At 44.9% G+C, this 20,000-nt stretch overlaps 1 protein-coding gene across 1 annotated transcript in view; it reads right to left on the reverse strand.

Moving 5' to 3' along the window:
• Positions 1-3,828: 3,828 nt before the first annotated feature.
• Positions 3,829-20,000, reverse strand: part of LOC113823000 (Muscle-specific protein 300 kDa) — a gene marked incomplete in the record, with an annotated part of 352,771 nt that continues 336,599 nt past the window's right edge. The window contains 6 exon segments of the mRNA XM_070135434.1: positions 3,829-7,028; positions 7,420-7,499; positions 7,647-8,216; positions 8,447-8,618; positions 9,937-10,112; positions 10,277-13,318. Of these exon segments, the coding sequence (XP_069991535.1) occupies positions 6,797-7,028; positions 7,420-7,499; positions 7,647-8,216; positions 8,447-8,618; positions 9,937-10,112; positions 10,277-13,318 (4,272 nt within the window).

Genomic DNA, 20,000 nt, shown 5'->3' on the forward strand with positions numbered 1-20,000 from the left:
ATTATGATTACTATTATCACATTATTACTATTATTATAATCATTATCATTATTATGCTTTCATTATTATTGTCATTATCGTTATCATAATAAAAACGATAAAAAACTACAACAATTATCAATATCTATATGACACATAACATTTATATCAACATTGATATTATATATCAATATTTATATAACAACACATATGGTCGCTATCAACATTTACTTTGTTGGAAACTTCCACGTCTATTTGAAGTTATGAAAATCGATTTCGTTTTTGATGTCAGATGGCGATTTTTTTGTCCACTTCCGTTCTATATTTTTTTCGAAAAATATGTTCATGCTATTGAGAGGTCAAACCTCAGCCAAATCGATCACCATTTGTCCCCTTTCTTTCCTGGTGCCTATTCCTTGATTCCTTACTACGGTTTCTCCTTCTATCTTTTTACCTATTTTGGCATTAAAATTTCCCGTAATTATTGTGTAATGGTGTTTTGTTCTGTCGCTGGCTAAATGAACATCTTCATAGATCTCTATTTCTTCATCAATATGGTTGCAGGTTGGGGCATAGAGGTACGTCGTGTTCATTTTTAATATTACCGAAGTCACTCTTTCGCTTGACCTATGGATTTCCATGATATTCTTTACTAAGCATTTGTAGATTAATAAACCTACCCCATATATATATATATATATATATATATATATATATATATATATACATATATATATATATATATATATATATATACATGCATATATATATATATATATATATATATATATATATATATATATATATATATACATGCATATACATATATATACATGCATGTATATATATGCATGTATATATATATATATATATATATATATATATATATATATATATATACATGCATGTATATATATATATATATATATATATATATATATATATATATATATATATATATATATATATATATATATATATATATATATATATATATATATATATATATATATATATATATATATATATATATATATATATATATATATATATATATGCGTGTATACATGCATGCAGGTGAATTCGTAAACTCGCATTAAAAATGTTTAAATTTTTCCTTAAAATTTTGACATTGTGTGTATCACGTTTGCGCATTTTTTTCAATCTACAAACTTTGGTGCCATTCAAAAGCAAGTATATACTATGCATGTAGTTTGCTAGGAAGGCGAATGAAAGCGTTTCAACGTACCTGACCAAATATGCACACATGCCTGAAGAAATTCCTACAGAAACAACAGAGTTTTGTTTCAATTTCATTCAGGTTTGTCTCAAAAAGGGACAAGGCACATAGAAATACTCTCTATAAAGAAATGGAAACCAATATAAAAACAAACTCTTTGTCGCTAGTGAATAGAAGCATGTCACTGGCGCAGGTTTATAAACACACCAACGTACTTTATACGAAATCGCTCGAGAACCGTATGACTTAGGCGACGGACCAGACCAGCCTCCTCGACCTGCTGTTGCTGAGCACCCGCCTATCATCTGGGTAACTATGAGAGCACCCCCTTAATTTCATGGCTTTGGAATTCAGATTTTAACCGCTGTGAAAGAGCACTGCTATCAAAGAGCGCGGTGGTGCTCGAGAGCGCCAGGTTGGAAACTTCTGGTCCGGATCAAGGTCACATAGACACACGCACACACATACACCATGAATAAGTTAATAAATATATGTAATTATATGTATATACATACATTTATATATATAATATATATATATATATATATATATATATATATATATATATATATATATATATATATATATATATATATATGTGAGTATTTGTGTACACACACACACACACACACACACACACACACACACACACACACACACACACACACACATATATATATATATATATATATATATATATATATATATATATATATATATATATATATATATATCTGTGTGTGTGTGTGTGTGTGTGTGTGTGTGTGTGTGTGTGTGTGTAGACGCAAAAAAATATACAGACACATATGGGTGTGTAAACGCAAATGTTCGCGTTTGTATAATTTTACTCGTTATTCTTTTTCACTGATAACGCAAATTTTAGAATGAAGAAACAGAAACGAATCACAGCCCGTACCAACGTCATCATCATCATTATCTTACATTTGGTCCAGAGTCTTCCAAAAAATAATGAAAGACTTAATAATAATTCTAAGAATATACTTGTCGTCATCTGTCTTCTTAAATCCTTCGTGACCAACGTCTTTCAAAATAATATTTCCATAATTTGTTAACAGGAAATTCCTCTCCGCAGTCTTAAAAGATAAGAAGTGGCGACGCGTGCAACATACCTAATAAACATTAAATCTCTGTTCGCTGATTCATTTGCAATTTAAACTACGCAGAAAATTCATATTTGACTTAAAAGATAGATAAAGAGATAATTATGCATTCTTAAGTTCCTCATACACAAGGCGATGGTAAACAAGCAAAGATATGTGATTTTAAGTGAATATTATTTTTATCTATCTACCTACATATATGTACATCACACACACATGATACATACACACACACACACACACACACACACACACACACACACATATATATATATATATATATATATATATATATATATATATATATATATATGCGTGTGTGTGTGTGTGCGTGTGTGTGTGCGTGTGTGTGTGTGTGTGTGTGTGTGTGAAGTTTGGTGGGGTGCATATGTGTTGTGTGTGTGATAATTATAATATAACTGCGATTTTTCTTCAACAGAAAAAAATAGAAATATACTGTTTGTACGTTCCACAGTTTTACAATTTTTTTCTGATTTGGAAATTTTCTGTTATCCAAGATTCTTTTCTTTCATATTCATCAATATTTTTACGTCCGTTCTTCCTCATTTGCGTTTATCTTATCAATGAGAAAACATCAAAAGCTTAATTCACAATAACCTTAGGTGTGAAAATAGCTTTATCTGTGATTAGCAAGATTAACCTCTCACATCTGTACGTATTGGCTAATATGAGAAAAAAACTACATATTTGGCAAAATAAAACCGAGCTCCAGGGTCTTTAATTCGATTCTGTTGGCCGGTTTTAACAGAGTAGACGAGCTGTTACATATTAGCTCTTTCTGATCACATCTTTGAGGCCTTATTGTGGCCAGAGATGTGACATGTCTAATCTGGTCTCGTGAACTTTCTATAACACATAAAACGTGTAAAAACAGGCTATAGTTGTAATAGTTTTTCGGGCTCTAGTCTCCTTCTAAATAACATAATTTGTTGTAGTTGGTAAAACTATTTCACAGACTCATAATTCTCTAAAATCACTGTATTGTTATTAAATGATATACTACACTGAAGAAGTAATGTTATTAATTAACGGCATTTCTAAGATTTGCATATGGTTTAAATGCATCATATTCCTTGTAAAGGTCGTCAAATCCTGGTAATATAATTCATACTAGTTTGGTATTTTTTTTCTCAATTATTTCCAAATATCATATCTTTTGTTATTCTTCTTTGGTACTATACCAGTGAAATTTGTTGTATCTTATCAGCTATATTTGGTAATATAAACTAATTCAGTTCAATTTCCATATATTTCTTTCATATTTTCCATTTTTTTTCACTGAATTAAACAAGGAATTATACATATCTAGTCAAATATATCAAAAAATTTAAAACAGGAAGAAAATGAACTTTATAAAAAAAAGGTAAACGTTTTTTTATTCCTACAGTGAAAAAAAATCCAAGAAATGATAATACATAAACAAAAAACAAAAGAATCTCTGGGGAAACGTCTAAAATAAAACACACATTTATAAGAACACGTATATTTGTATGAATAGAACTCACACCATGGTATAAACGACCGCCCTTAGCGCGTGCTCTGCTACAACACTGGCGAAAGAAAGCGATGCTACTGGATGGAAGTCCGACGCTGCTATTGGTTGGGTGTTGAAGCAGTTTTGATTAGCCAATGGCTGGGCAAAGCATTATTTTTTTTTACTTTTTAGTGTGAAAGATTATGAATTTTTTGTAACATATTTTTTGAAATATTCATTTATGTTTTGTTTTTGATTGGCTAGGCATTCGCGCTCTTTTTTCCTATTGGCTGGTCACGTATCTATGGCACAAACTTCACAGCCTGCACAAACTAGGGACATTCTAGTTCAGGCACTATAGTTCAACTTTATGACCTTATCATATCGCCACGTATTTAAAATAAAAAAAGGAAAAAAAAACGAGAGAGAACAAACAAACACATTCTTTCTTTGGCCAGCCATAACAAAAATGATTATTATCTGCATCAAGAAGCATCCAAAGCGAATAAGCTTATAGACCCTATACTAGAAGAAGAAGAAACAATAATAGAATAATAAAAACAAGAACATTACTGACAAAAATTTAATACACGAGGGGATAGTTTCTTTGACAAGTGCATCATCTGAAAGTTGCTTTTATTACACGGCGTCCCACCAGTCATTGTACAGAAACACAATATACAGTGTCAGAGAGATGGAGCCAACAGCCCTAACATTTTTTTCTAGATCATATACCGACTCGCCCCTGTACTTCCGCGACAAAGCCAGGGACGCGATAAGAAACCCAGTAGGCAACAGAGCCTATGGAGGGATAGTGATGTTTTAAATACATTTTTTTCTTATTTTTCTTATATATATTTTTTATGTCCTGCGTTTTTTTTTTGGTGGGGCTGTCAAACTAACCATCGTCTCCTGATAAACAGAGGGTTAAGTTCCACGTTAACCGTCCATTCCATACTGCATTATTGGTTTCCCTTACTATGACTGGCTTTCAGCAATGCCGTGAATTTACAAAAAGGAGAAAGGGGAGAAAGACGGACATAGAGTGAGTGAGAAAGAAAAAAAATGGGACAAGGGGAGAAAATTTGGTTAAAAAAAGGATAAAGGGAAATTAAAAAAGAGTAAGTTAAGAGCTAACAATAAAATGAGGAAAAGGTGTATTTACAAGGAAAAAGGATGAAAGAGGGAGAGGAAAGGGAGATAAAAAAGGAAGGGTAACATATCTCAGCCATGTAAGAAATAAAAATCATTGCTAAGTACATTTGATGAAAATAATCACTTCTATCCTCGTGAATTACAATATACCTAAAAAAAGATCAAATTCCAAATATCAAATATGCCTAAACCATAAACCTTACAGCAGATGAGCTCCAACATTGGGCGAGGAGCATGAACACTTATCACAAATGACTGATAAAAGATTTATACACCTAAATAAGTTTGGGGGGGGGGGTAGTCTAACACGAGACAAACCCTTAGTCATCGTCGGCAGTTAACTGTGATCTAGAGGGATGTAAATAATAAAAAAAAAACTAAAAAAAAAAAGGAAAAATAAATAAATATCACCTACAGTTAACAGAGTACAGCCTCAAGATGACTTTAATGACTCCTATAAGATATTATCACTTCATTCATATTTTTCTCTAATTAATCTCTCTTAAAATTACTAATAAAAACCAACTCTTCAACCTGAGTCCATCGAATTCACAATTCAAAGTCAAATCGAGAGAACCAAAAGGAAAAGATCCAAATAAACACACAATAATACCTTCTCTCTGTAAAAAAAATCATTTTCATATATTTTTTTTCTTCTTCAGTAAATAAAAAGTCCTCTTTCTTTCTTTCAGGTCATTGTAAAAATTCATATAGCACCTAAACACCAGTACCACAATAAGCCTTTCCAAAAATCACCATATACAGTATAGATAGATGGTAGCACCAGGTTTTTTTGTCCGTACTTGGGTAGTCAGGTATAATAAACGTCATTGTAGTGTGTGTGTGGCTGACAGATCTTCAGACGTGCGTTCATATATTCATATCAATATCATCTTGTGTGTGTGTGTGTTCATTTTCACACGAGATTGTCCAACACCTCTAGACACACACACGCTTATATATGTCCATTTATATAGGAAAAGGGGAAAGAGAGAAACAAGACGAAAGTGTGAAGAGCGAGCGAGATAAAAAAGAGAAATCGTAAAAAGCAGAGTTCCTTTTCTAACAAGTTGAAGACATATCAGTCACAGCCAAGGGGATAAAAGGTAATTTTACTACATTAAGCATTTCCTTGACTATATATAACAACAAACAGCGTTTACATCCTTAACCTGGGCGAAAAAAATATTATTCAAAAAATAAAAGAGATGAAGCTTTGTTGACAGGATCCTTCATCACCAATTGAGAACGGCGGGCACTTACATAAGGAACTTTTTGAACCATTACATCACCATTAAAATATCATATATATATATTTCAATCAGTAAAAAAATCAACAACTTTGCCATGTGCTTTCAATTCACAAAACTGAATAAACCTAAACGGAAAACAAACAAACAACATAAACATTTTTTTCTCTTCCAGTTTCACTAAACTAATCATGTTGCATCTGTTAGCTGAACATTAGAATATATATATATATATATTTATTTATTCATATATTTACCTATATATATATTTACGCAGTTTTTTCTTCACTTAAAACAGGTACGTTTTATCTACGATAAAACACAATCGAATATTTTAAAACATTTCGGTAATCAACATCAGGAGTTTGTGTGTGAGTCGCGTTTTGGTTTGGGGTCGAGAGGTTGCGCATCCACCACGAAGAGTCGGATCCCGCAGGAGGAAGACGAGAACGCCCCGCGCCCTCGGAGGAGTCGAGGAGGAGTAGGAGTAGGAGGACGAGCATCCGAAGAGAGGTGAGAGACGGGACCTTCGAAGGACGACATCGGACAGGCGACCTTAGAAAGGCGGAGGCCCGTTGGGGTACCTGAGCATCGGGTCGAGGCTCCGGGCGAAGTTGTTGGCCATGTTGCAGGCGTAGTCGTCCTCAGAGGTGGGCACGAGCGACGCCACCCCGAGCATGAGCAACATCAGGGCCTGGATGGGGAGGGCAGCTCGCATCACACGCCCGAAGAACCTGTAGGAGCGTCTCACTACGCCTTCGTCGCCGCCCTCCGCGCCGTAGCCGTCACTAAGGGGAGGAAGGGGAGAGGGACATTGTGAATGCTGTTTTATTACCCTTATGTCCGAGGGGCCTGTGGCTTTTAATGCTTTAGATAATAGCGTGATCTTTCCTTGTCATTTCTAAAGTTTGATTACAGTTTATTAGCTCTTATTCTTCTTATTATACTTGGTGTGGCAGTTTACTTATGCATTCAGTGAACGGAATACGATACTTCAGCGAAAAAATGAAGCAACTGAAGTCAAACAGAAAGTGAACCTGAAAATCTATCAATACAAAGAGAAAAATTGGAAAACTAAATCTACCAAAAAATCTACTGAACCAAAATGAGGAAGAATGCGCTAAGAACTTAAGAGAACCGAAGGTGCTCGACATGTTCCCACGGCCGAGTTGTACGTACTGCACATCGGAATGGAAGCTGGCAGTCAGGGAGCTGGGTGAAGTTGGCCGCGAGAAAGAGAACTCGGCAGACTCGTACAGCTGTAAATAAAAGACAGTGTGCATTTGAGGTGCTACGTGCAGTGGTGCAGTTTCCTACGGTCGGATTTCATGCAATTCTGACAATGATATAAAATGAACACATATGCCCAATTTCCGTGTTGGGGACGTCAGTTCAGCCCTACTCACCCCCGACGACGCCAGGGACGCCAGCGAGCTGGTAAAGTCCTGGCCCAGGAGCTGCGACAGCTGGGTAAGCTGTTGCGAGCACAGCTGGAGCAGCAGCTGCAGGCGGCGCGAGAGGAGCGCCAGGCGCTCGCGCACGGCCGCGCACTGGTCGTCCTGCTGCGTGGTGAGCAGGTGCTGCGCCGCCTCGTGCAGGGACGCGACGCGCGGCTCGCACCGCTCGACCTCAGCCCGCACGTCCAGAACGCGGCCAGCGCGCTCGCGCAGGGCGGCCTCCTCCGTCTCCTCCTCCGCCGCCATCTTGTGCAGGCTCTCCTCCGTGGTGTCCGTCCAGGCCAGCAGGTCCGAGATGGTGGAATGGAACTCGGCGTTGCCCATGAGCGCCGTCTGCAGCTTCGCCTGCCACACGGACGCCGCAGCGCACACGGCCTCCCAGCGCTGGTTGGCCGCAGTGAGGCGGTCCCGCACGCGCGTGGCACGGCGCTCGTCGCGGGTGTGCTCGGCCAGGTGCTTGCCGATGATGTTCAGCGACATGATGACCGACTTGTGGCCGTCCAGGTCCATCAGGAACTCCTGCAACACGCAAAGAGTCACATCCCGCGCCGGCCGAAGGTGAAGCCGGTTATACTCAGCGATATCAACAGCAATGTCACACAATACTTACCTGATAAAAACCAAGGTCTGTATACTATTTAGACCTTGATAAAAAAAACTAGCCTGAAAAGAACACTAAGCCATGACTACGCCTTAAAGAACCTACGCTATTCCACCCACCAACCCGGCATCTGTACAGTGCAACCTACCCTGTGGTCCTGAGCGACCTCCTCTAGCTGCTCCATGGGCGTGGGCGGGCTGTGCTGCGTGGTCTGCGTGGCTTCGGCGTGGGTGAGCCATTGTTCTAGGCGCCACATGTCGTTCTCGAACTGCTGCCAATTGCGTCTGCAACACAGCGGGCACGTCAGGGAAGACGTCTCGCTGTAAGCAAACACATGCGCATGCGTGGTCAGCTACGGCTACTGCAGGATCCGCGTTGCTTACCAGGGTTACCTCACACCCAAGACTAGCGGCGGGGCGGAACTCGCCCGCCCGCCTTCCTACGCTACGAGGGCTACGGGTCTACCATTTACAATGTGTGTGTGTGTGTGTGTGTGTGTGTGTGTGTGTGTGTGTGTGTGTGTGTGTGTGTGTGTGTGTGTGTGTGTGTGTGTGTGTGTGTGTGTGTGTGTGTGTGTGTGCTCGCGCGCGCGCGTGGATACGCGTATGCGAATGCGCCAACGCGTTAACATATACATGTATGTATATACAAATCATAAATGCAAATACTGAGCTCGTCTTAAGAGGCTGTTTCAGTGAAGACGGAATCAGAATCGCCGTCTGGACTGGACCTCCTCTGTCAGGTGTTTCGTGTGTGGGAAATGCATCGTGCCGCGAACACGTCAATCGCTCCAACGCACAGACACTAAATGCATTGATTTGGTCATGATAAGTCGGGGTAATTTAGCGGATGTGAAGTAAATTGTGTAGATAATCCAATAAAGGTTTATCTAATCAAATAAACGCTTATGGTGAACTCTGTCATTTTTCTCAAACTTTAACCTACTACTTATATCCTAAATCACACAAAAATAGCAATGGGTATATAATATAATTCTTGCTTATATATTAAATCACTCTTATATACACACTAGCCAAAACATATATATCTACAAAATCACAACTACAAAGGAACAATTAGCTCCATTGTTCTAAATTCATGGAATTCGCTAGACATTGTCCAGCCTTATTTATAATAAATGACTAGCACACAGTCTATATCACAACTATGTTCTGTAACACACAAGACTACAATAATTATCACACAAAGACTACAAAAATGATCACACAGACTACAGAAATGATCACACAAAGTCTACAATCATCATTATCTATTTTTTTCTCTTACTACTTCATGCCATTAAACTCCTCATGAAAGCAGTTTCGATCAAACTGTAGGACACAAGCAAAGCCTTCAAGCTTGCTTTCAGCCACACAAAATAATCGGTTAAATGATTCTAGTTTCGATTTGTATGAGAAATGTAGGAAGGGGGAGTCAAGAACAAGTATCACAGTCCATGAGGTTATATAACGTAACAAAACAAAATAAAGGCAAAAGAGCATTTTTCATGAACTACAAGACATGAAAGAGCATCCTCAAGAGCACATATATTCATCAAAGTTAAAATGAGACAAGTATTAATGCATTGGTGAATACCACAGACATGATCGAGAATTAGATATCAGAAAAGAATATTACCTATTCTCCTTCAGCCTCTGTTGCTTGGCCTGGGAGAGGAGTTCGAGTTGGGTGAACTCCTCCAGGACGACCTCGATCTCCGGGTGCAGTTCCCTGGCTTCGGCGTCGTCGCCCGTGTGCTGCTTCAGGGAACTCAGGAGGTCCACGGAAGACCGGCATCCGGCCAACTGCTTGGACTGAGGGGACAGGAACGGTTGGGAGCCATGTTTATTTTATAATGAATTGCTTTAGATACTGAGCATACTGCTGATGCGATGAGATCAATATTAAAAATAAATGTCCAATATTTCTTCTATTCATAAGATATACACATTATGAAGGCTGGGAAGATTGCACTTACGAAGGAGTAATACGTCTTGTCGACCTCAGCTCCCTGCGGGGTGGGGCACTTGAGCGCTTCCTCCAACTGCCTCAGCAGTCTCTTGCTCTCCTCCAGCGCCGCCTTCATCTCCACCGCCAGAGACCTTCCGCCGACGGCTCCGATGAGCGAGACGTCCGTGGTGGTGAAGGTCGTCTCCAGATCGGTGTCAGCGGCCAGAGGAACCCGGTAATCGTCCTCGCCTTCAAGCTCCTGCTGGTCCCCGACCGGGCGCTCCTCGGACAGCCTGGTCGCAGTGGCGTTGGTGATCTGGGTGGTAATCTCCACGTCGATAGCGTCCTGCAGGCTCAAGAGGCGTCTGTGTAGGTGTTTCCTGATGATCCAGTACTCCTCGAGGCTCTCCTCGATCATCAGACAGTCTGTGTAGCAACTTCGCTGGTAGAGGTACGAGATCATGGCATCGAAGTTCCTGAGGTCCTCCTCATGCCTCTCGTACTCGGCCACGAGCTCCAGCAGGGACTTCTTCTTTTGTTCGAGGTCAGAGTGCATCTGGTTGTCGTACTCGGACACCTTGAGGTCGAAGTCGTTCAGCCAGCCCAGGAGGCTCTCTCTCGTGCTGATGAACTCTTCGTAGATCCTGCCGCTGTACCTCAACCGCCGCAGGATGACGGTGATGTGGTAGTTGAGAGTATGGAACCTGGCATTCGAGGTCTTGACCTTCGTGCGGATCTCGTTCTGCTGGTCAAGCCTGTTCTCCCTGCCGTAAGGGCGCGCCAAGACACGGTACTTTTGGTTGAGCTGTTCGTACTGCAGCGTCTGGTCGTGAATGAGCGGCTGCAGCTCGTGTACCTGGGCGATTCGCTCCTCCAGGCTGGCGTAGGTCACTATCGTCGAGGAGGCAGTGATGCTGCTCATCCTTGACTCCATGCTGGTCAGCCACGTCTCAAAGGCGGTGTTCACAGCTATCAGCTCCTGCCACATTTTCCAAGTCTTCTGAATGAATACTTTCCTCTCAGCAGATCGGCTACAAATATCGCCCCATCTTCTCTCCAGATTATGGTGGGCTTCCTGCAGCGAGTCGGTGTCGCCATTGGCGTCAAACTCGGTGCAGTCGCGAATGACCATATCGCAGAGATTCAGGACGGAGGATATCGTTCCGCTCTGCTTCTCAATCTCCTTGCGCACCTCCTCCTCCGCCTCGAGTAGGCGGTCGATTTCCTTCTTGGAGCTGTTCTGGAACACCACGGGACTTGAGAGCTTCTTCTCGATTAGGAAGAGCCACTCCTTCAACTCGGCGAGAGTGACTTCAGCCTTGTTGATGGTCGTGACGATGTCCTGCAGCTTCTGCTTCCTATTGGTGCACTTGTCATGAATGTGCTTCCAGGTGGCCTCGATGTTCTGCATCTTGTTCTTGAGGTCTGAGGCCTGGTCCTCGGTGCTGCAGGAGAGGAGCTCCTCGCCCTCCGAGATCAACCACAACTTCTCGATGCTCTTCGTGTTTATGTCCTCCTGGTAGTCGTGTTCAAGCTTTCTGATAAGGGTGTCGATGTACTGCTCGGAACCGCCGTCGATCTTGGCCTCCATGTCCTTGGCCCATGCGAGGAACTGCTGGTACCGGGTGTCGTACAGCTGCCACAGCTCCAGCTTGTCCTCCAGGGTGCTGATCCTCAGCCTGTACTGGTGGAGTAGCTCGGCCTGCAGCTGCGTCACCCTCCACATGCGCTGGGTGACCAGGCGGAGGTCAGACGGGGTCAGGGAATCCACCATTTCCTCTCTCGTGGTCCTGAGCAGCGACAGGTCGCCACTGAGGGCCTCGAGGGATGCTGTTGTCTCGTTGTATTTCTTGATGGTTTCCTGCACACTGCTGAAGTCCGAGGGCAGATCGGCCGACAGGCCAGCCTGCATCTCACTCAAGATGGTGTGCAGTTTGGCATAGTTCTCCTCGTAGCGCCGCCACAGGTCCGAGCTGCGGCTCAGGTAGCCGAGCCAGGTTTCCACGCCAGCTCGCATGTTGGTGACGCGCTGCTGCAAGGATGCCAGCTCGGCCTTGAGGATCGAGTGGATGCTGGGGTCGCACGACGCCACCAGCTGCTGGCACAGCTTGGCCACGTCCTCTACCTGCTCCTCGCCACGGGTCAGCTGCTCAAGCAAAGACTGCAGGCGACTGATGACCTTGTCGAGACGTCGCCGGGCAACCTGGCGCAGCTGCAGGCCCTGCTTTTCCTGCTCGAGGGCGAGGATCCAGGTCTGCAGCTGAGCCACCTTGACCCGGTACGTCTCCCAGGTGGTGATGGTCCTCAGGAGCACCTGCTCGCGTTCCGTTACGGTGGTCAGGACAGTCTTGTGGCGCAGGATGAGCTCTCGCAGGCGGCCCTGTAGATCCTTGATCCTGGGTGGCGCGTCCTCCTGCTGCGCCTGATCCTGCAGCGTGGTGAGCACGTTGGTCTGCGTGGTGAGGATAGAACGGTGCACCTGGCACAAGCGGGAGGCCTCGTGCAGGCCCTCGCGCGAGGCCGGCGCCGGCGCCGACATCTCGGCCTCCACACTCTCCACGTACTGGCGCCAGGTGGTGAGCGCGGCCGCCAGCTGCTCGTCGTCGCCGCCAAGACCCGCCACCACCTGTTCGTAGCGCGTGTGCGTGTCGCGCACGGCCGTCTGCCAGGCTTTGACCACCTGTGTGGGCCCTGCCTCCAGCATGGGCCCGCCCGACGTGCCCAGCGCGACCAGCTGGTCCTTCAGCTGGGTGGCGCGCACGGCAGCCTCATCGACGGGCGGTTCAGGCAGCGCCAGCAGTGTGTTTGCACCGTTGATGCCCTCCTCTAGCTGCTTGAGGGCCTGCTCCTGCTTCTGCTGCTGCTCTTGGTCCGCCTGCAGGCTTAGGTTGTTGCTGAGCTGCGTGATGGCCTCCGTCAGGTTGGTGATTCTGAAGCCGAGGCGCTCGACCTCAGCCACGAGCGGGGTGTCGCGAGCGGCGTCCTCTGCCACGTGCAGCTGGATCTGTCGTGCCAGCTGCCGCAGCTCCGTCACGCGCTCGCCCGACCACGCCGCCTCTCCCACCAGCACCTGCGCAGAAAAAGGGCGGCGGTGAAAAAAAACAGATAGACGGGAAAAGGTCGATTGTGTCGAATGAGCAGGTGTCGAGCAGAGATTACCTGATTTAATAACGATAAAAATAATGATGCAACGCCTTATCCTTTAAAATAGGAGAGACATAACAGATATATAGACTAGAGATAACATTACAGTGTGGACGCGCGCGTGAGTGTCTATGCATGTGCGTGTGCGCGTGTATATGTTTGTGTGTATACGCGCGTGTGTGTTTGTGCGTGTACGTATGTGTTTGTGTGTATTTAGTTAATGTCTGTAAGTGTTCATAAATAGCAGCAGCAACAGATGTTCGTCTTCACATACCCCCCCCCCCAAACCGGAAGATAAAAAGATAAGAAAGGAGATTTACATGAAGGATTTGTCGCCGGCATGAGCATGATTCGCCGCCCTTTCATCTTTTTCTTTTCTTATCACTATCTTATCGTATCTTAATCGCTTTTATTTACTTCTTATTTATCTTATCGTATCTTAATCGCTCTTATTTGCATAAAAAATATAACACCATCAAGAAAAAAGACAAAAAATATAACACCACCAAGAAAAAACACAGAAAAATATAACACCATCAAGAAAAAAGACAGAAAAAATATAACACCATCGAGAACAATGACGATGATAAAGACAACAATCATAGAGAAAATAATAACAAAAGAATAGCCTTGAGGTGAGGAGGGGAAGGAGGAGGCTGAAGGATCGTAGGATGGCTTTTGTTTGGCGATCTGAAGGAGACCCGAGGAATTGAAGGGCTGAAGTGGCTGTAATAAATATGAAAGAGAGGGAGAGAGGGAGAGGGGAAGTGGGAGGGAGAGATGAAGAGAGAAGAAGAGGGAGAGAGAGAGGAGGGAGAGGGGGGGAGATGGAGAGAAAACAGGAGGGAGAGGGAGGGAGAGAGGGAGAGAGGGAGAGAAGGAGAGAGGGAGGGAGGGAGGGAGGGAGAGAGAGAGAGAGAGAGAGAGAGAGAGAGAGAGAGAGAGAGAGAGAGAGAGAGAGAAAGAGAGAGAGAGAGAGAGAGAGAGAGAGGGAGGGAGGGAGAGATGGAAAGAGAGAAGGAGGGAGAGGGAGAGAGAAAGAAACAGGTACACAGGAACAACAATTACAACAAAAAGAAGATAAAAATAGCTACACGTCACGCCCTATTCAATGAACACAAAGAAAACACACACTAGGAAGTGCGACAAGAGGAGAGATGAGGAGGAGTAGGAGGAGAAGGAGTAAGAATAGGAGGAGGAGGAAGAAGAGGAGAAGGATAAGGAGGAGTAGGAAGAGGAGCAAAGGAAGGAGGACAAGGAGGTGGAAGAGAGGGAGGAATTACAAGGTGAAGATGGAAGAAGATAACTCTACAGGCGAGAGCGAGAACGAATAAAAATAAAAGGCAAGACATAAAAAGGAAGAAGAAAAATGGGAGAGGGCGAGAGATCACGCGGAGTAGGAGCCAAGTAAAATAAATAAATAAAGAAAGAAAGGAAGAAAAAGAAAGAAGGCGGACAGTAATAAGGAAGAGAAGGAGGAAGAGGAAGAGGGCGGGACCACCAGCAAGCGGAAGCACAAGAGAATTTAGGAAGAAAATTAAAAAGAAAAACAACGCGATGGGAGAGAGACGAAGCGGGAAGTGACGTCATACACCGAAAGAGGAAAAAGCGAGCCCGAGGGAAGAAGGAAAGAGAAGAATAAAAGAAGAGCAAAAATACACATAGGGCAGATAAAGGGAATTAAAGAAAAGAAGAAAAGACGAGAATGTAATTAAGCACATACATATAAACATACGAAAAGGGAAATGGAAGAATGGATAATACTTTCGGGAGCGTAAATCCGACTTAAAAGGAAGGGGAGAGAAAGACGGGATAAGAAGGGGAGGGGAAGGGGGAGGAGGGGATAGACAGAGAGGGACTACAAGCGGAAGGGAATGTAGAAGGAATGTATGGGAGGGGGAAGAAAGGAGAGGGGGAGGAGGGAGCAAGGGGTATGCGGGGGAGGGGGAGGAAGAGAGAGGGGGAGGAGGGAGGAAGGGAGATGAGGGGGAGGAGGGAGGAAGGGGTAGGAAGGGAAAGGGAGAGGAAGGAAAGGAGAGGGAGAGGGGGTGGAAAGGGAGAGGAGGGAAGAAGGGAGGAGGGAGGAAGGGAGAAGAAAGGGGGAGGAAAGGAGAGGGGGGGGAGGGGAAGGGAGAACACGGAACGGGGACTCAATACAGTGCTTACGACACACGTGAAGCCTTAATAAACTCTCGGGCCAAATTACAGTGATCCGCGTCCGCCTAATCCTAAATCCCTGCCACAGCGACTCGCGTGAAACTATTATCCTCTTCTGTCGGGAATTTATGAGGTAACTGATACTTTGCGAATGATATCACCGACTTGCGACATAATGCTGTAACTCTTAAGCGTTTACTATCATGGATTTACGACCGAGGTAAGTCACTTTTTTTTTTTCTTTTTCATTTTTTTGGGGGTTATTTTCTATATATATATTCTGCATATCATCAATGTAAAGTTCCGAATCAGTGTTAATGATAATCTTTGTGTACATAAGCATGACGATTTATACTTATCACGTCTTCACTTACATATGTTATAGAACGTTAAAAGAATATTTATCAACGACATAAGACCATGCCCTCTTCTCCATCTTCATCTCCATCTTCCTCTTCCTCCTCCCCCTCCTTCTTCTCCTTCTTCCTCATACCATCACAATCATCCCCGTTATTACCATTATCACTATCATCATTCTCCCACCGAAATTCGCAACACCGCTCATCTTTGACAAAGTGGCTGACGAAGAAGCCCGGAAAGTGTGCCAAAGTGCTGTTCTCAAGTGCCAGGCTCCCAGGCACCGGAAGCCAAAGCACAGAGGTCAGGCCGAGTCTATTGATCTCCGATAAATTGTGTTAAATATGCAGCGGACACTCTGAATGTCAGCGGGGGGTGGGGTGGGGTGGGGTGGGGGTAGGGAAGGAGGGAGGGAAGAAGGGGGTGGGAAGGCAAGGGGAAGGGAGGGGGAGGGAAGAAGAGGGTGGGAGAGGCCAGGGGAAAGGGGAAGGGGGGAGGGAGGGAAGAAGGGGTAGGAAAAGCCAGGGGAAGGGTAGGGGGGAGGGAGGCATGAAGGGGGTGGGAGAGGCCAGGGGAAGAGGGGGGAGGGAGGGAAGAAGGGGGGGAAGGGCCAGAGGAAATGGGGAGGGAAGGGGGGAGGGAGGGAAGAAGGGGGTGGGAGAGGCAAGGGGAAGGGAGGAGGAAGGGAAGAAGGGGGTGGGAAAGGCCAGGGGAAGGGGAGGGAGGGAGAGATGACTGTCTCCTTGATCTTGTGATACACAGGGAAATGAAAGGGGAGAAAAAGAAAGAGAAGATAAAAAAAGAAGGAAAACAACAGATACATAGAAATATCATCACACACACACACACACACACTGCAATAAATTCATCACCTCCTCATTCCCATGATTTTCCTTTCTAAAAGATGGGTGTTACGTACGAACGAGAGAGAAAAAAAGACAATAAACATTCCAAAGGCCAAGGTAAATATAAAGATTACGATAGCGATTGCCTTGCGTGGATAACCATCATCCCTCATCCTTTACCCCCACCCCCTCCCCCTACCCCATTCCCTCGCCCCCTCCTGCCACCCCATTCCCTCGCCCCCTCCCCCTCCCCCTCCCCTCCTCCAATAAATACGTTATTGAAGTCATATGGGCGTCTAAACCATCATCCACGTGGTTTATTTTACGACTCTTTCTGTTGGGGTTTGACGAATGGGAGGGTGGATGAGAGGAGAGGAGAGGGAGAAGGAGGAAGACGTAGGAGAGGAGAAGAGAGCAGGGAGAAGGGAGAAGGGAGAAGGAAAAAGAGAGAGAGAGAGAGAGAGAGAGAGAGAGAGAGAGAGAGAGAGAGAGAGAGAGAGAGAGAGCGAGAGAGAGAGAGAGAGAGAGAGAGAGAGAGAGAGAGAGAGAGAGAGATAGATAGAGTTAGAGATAGAGAGAGAGAGAGAGAGAGAGAGAGAGAGAGAGAGAGAGAGAGAGAGAGAGAAGAAGAAGAAGATGAAGAAAGAAGAGAAAGAATAAGAAAACCCCACTAAGAAACAAACACCGATAACAACAGCCCCTAACTAAAAATAGCTAAGATACCTCTCCGCCCACCCCCTCCCCTCCCTTCCCCTTCTCTTCCTCAATGTCCTCCCTTCGGCAACCCTTCCTACTGGGCCCCAACCCCCACCCCCCTTCCCTCCTTTCCTCGCCCTGACACCAACACTTCCTAAGAATGAGTCGTCTTTATTTATGTGACAGTCCTCATCTCCTCCCTTCCCCCCTCCCCCCGCCTTCTGCCTCATCCTAATCCCCCCCCCCTTTCCTCCATCTTCCCACCCCCTGCCTCATCCTAATCCCACCTCCCCCCCACACACCCTCCTCCCCCCCACACCCTCATCTCCCCCCCCCACACACACCCTCCTCCCCCTCCCCTCCCCCATCACCCCACCTCCACTTTCCATCCGACCCCCCCTCTCCTATCCCTTCGTCCCGGTTTTCTCTATTTCTATCTTTTCTAATCCCTTTTCGTCTATCTCCAGTGATGGCTGTTCGCCGAGATGTTTGAATGTGGAGTAAAGAGACAGAGCAAGAAATACATAGGAAGAAAGGATGGAAGAAAGGAGAGAGAGGAAGAGAAGGAGAAAAAAAAGAAAGAGGGGGAAGGGAGAAGATGGGAGAGAGGAAGAAAGAGAGAGGCAGAACCAGAGAATCAAAACAAACAAACAAAACTAACGCCAGCCTGATCCACGCTGTACGTAATCACTACACACACACACACACACACACACACACACACACACACACACACACACACACGTGTTAATCCCACAGCTCAACCTCGTGCGGCGAGAACCAGGGAGGGGGAGGAGAAGGGGAGGAGAAGGGAATAGGGGATAGGAAAGGCGGGGAGGAGAGAAAAGGGGGGAAGAAGGAAAGGGAGAAAGGGGGGTAATGTAGAGGGAGTAGGGTTAGACGGATGAGGGCAGGAGGGAGAGGAGGGGGAGGAGTAAAGCAGCAGGGTAGGAGGAGAGGGGACAGGGGATGAGGTAAGAGGAAGAGGGAGGGAGGGAGGGAGGGAGGGAGGGAGGGAGGGAGGGAGGGAGGGAGGGAGGGAGAGGGGGGAGGGGGTTAGGAAGTATGCCGTCACCGCTACAAATACCGTATAACGTTCACGGTTCATCCGCACAGCGAGCCGGGAACGTGACGGGTGGCGAGCTGGCACTGGGGGAGGGGGGTGGTTGAGGGCGGGGGGGGACTGGAGAAGGAAATGGAGAGGGAGAAAGAAAAAGAGAAAGGAAGGGTAGAGAGGAGAGACAGGCAGATAGCAAGAGAGGGAGAAGGAGGGAGAGAGAGAGAGAGAGAGAGAGAGAGAGAGAGAGAGAGAGAGAGAGAGAGAGAGAGAGAGAGAGAGAGAGAGAGAGAGAGAGAGAGAGAGAGAGAGAGAGAGAGAGAGAGAGAGAGAGAGAGAGAGAGAGAGAGAGAGAGAGAGAGAGAGAGAGAGAGAGAGACAGACAGACAGACATACAGAGAAAAAGAGAGAGAGAGAGAGAGAGAAAGACAGCAACAAAGACAGTCAACAACCAAGAAAGAAAAAAGTTGAAAAACGCCAAACAACAAAACGAACACACACAAAACAGAACCGAAAACAAAAACAACAACAACAAGAGCCAGCGACACCAAAACCAGACACACAAAAACAATTCAAACGTGGAAACCCATCACGCCCATCTGTCAGACCGAGCAGTGGTCAGCCCTAAAGCCTATTACTGGTAAAAATTACTAAAATTGTTTTTTTTTTTGTCTTCCTGGAGCGGGTTAGAGAAAACCTCGAGTTAATTAACATAAAGACCATCCCACTAAAGCGACCACAAACGACCTATTCTTATTCATATCATCTATTCATTCTTTTATTCCTTATTTTCTCGGAAGATGTTGCAAACAGGCTGCAACAAAACAAAGAATCTTTGCCTAAATGACAAACGCTTAAACATAACACAAACTTACATCACATTAATCCCATATATCAATTATTCGATTAATTAACTAATTAATCATACCATCATCACCACCAAACAAAAGACAACCACAATCACACAAAAACCCGAAGAATCAAACAAAGATAACAACAACAAACAAGTAAACAACAAACAAAAGAACCGCGATCTTGTGGTGTGACGCGATGAGAGATAAAAGCACAATAGGTCATTCGGATGGGGGAGGGGGGTGAGGGGAGAGGGAGAAAGTGGAGGGAGGGAGGGAGGAAGGGAGGAAGGGAGGAGAGGAGGGAGGGAGGGAGGAGAGGGAGGGAGAGAGGGAGAGAGAGAGAGAGAGAGAGAGAGAGAGAGAGAGAGAGAGAGAGAGAGAGAGAGAGAGAGAGAGAGAGAGAGAGAGAGGACAAGGAGAAGAGGGGGAATAAGGGAGATGTAAACAGAGGGGAATAAGGGCAGGAAGGAGAAGAGTGGAATTAGGGGACAAATAAACAGAGGGGAAGGGGAACAGAGGGAAGCACAAAGGAATAGATAAGAGCAAAGGAGAATGATTAAGAGGGGGACCAATGGGTAATGAGATGGGGAGAAGGGGAGAGAACAGGGGGGACAGGAGAGCAAAAGGATTTGGGTAGAGGGA

This window comes from Penaeus vannamei, chromosome 20 (genome assembly GCF_042767895.1).
Source record: "Penaeus vannamei isolate JL-2024 chromosome 20, ASM4276789v1, whole genome shotgun sequence".
Classification (NCBI taxonomy): Eukaryota; Metazoa; Arthropoda; class Malacostraca; order Decapoda; family Penaeidae; genus Penaeus; species Penaeus vannamei.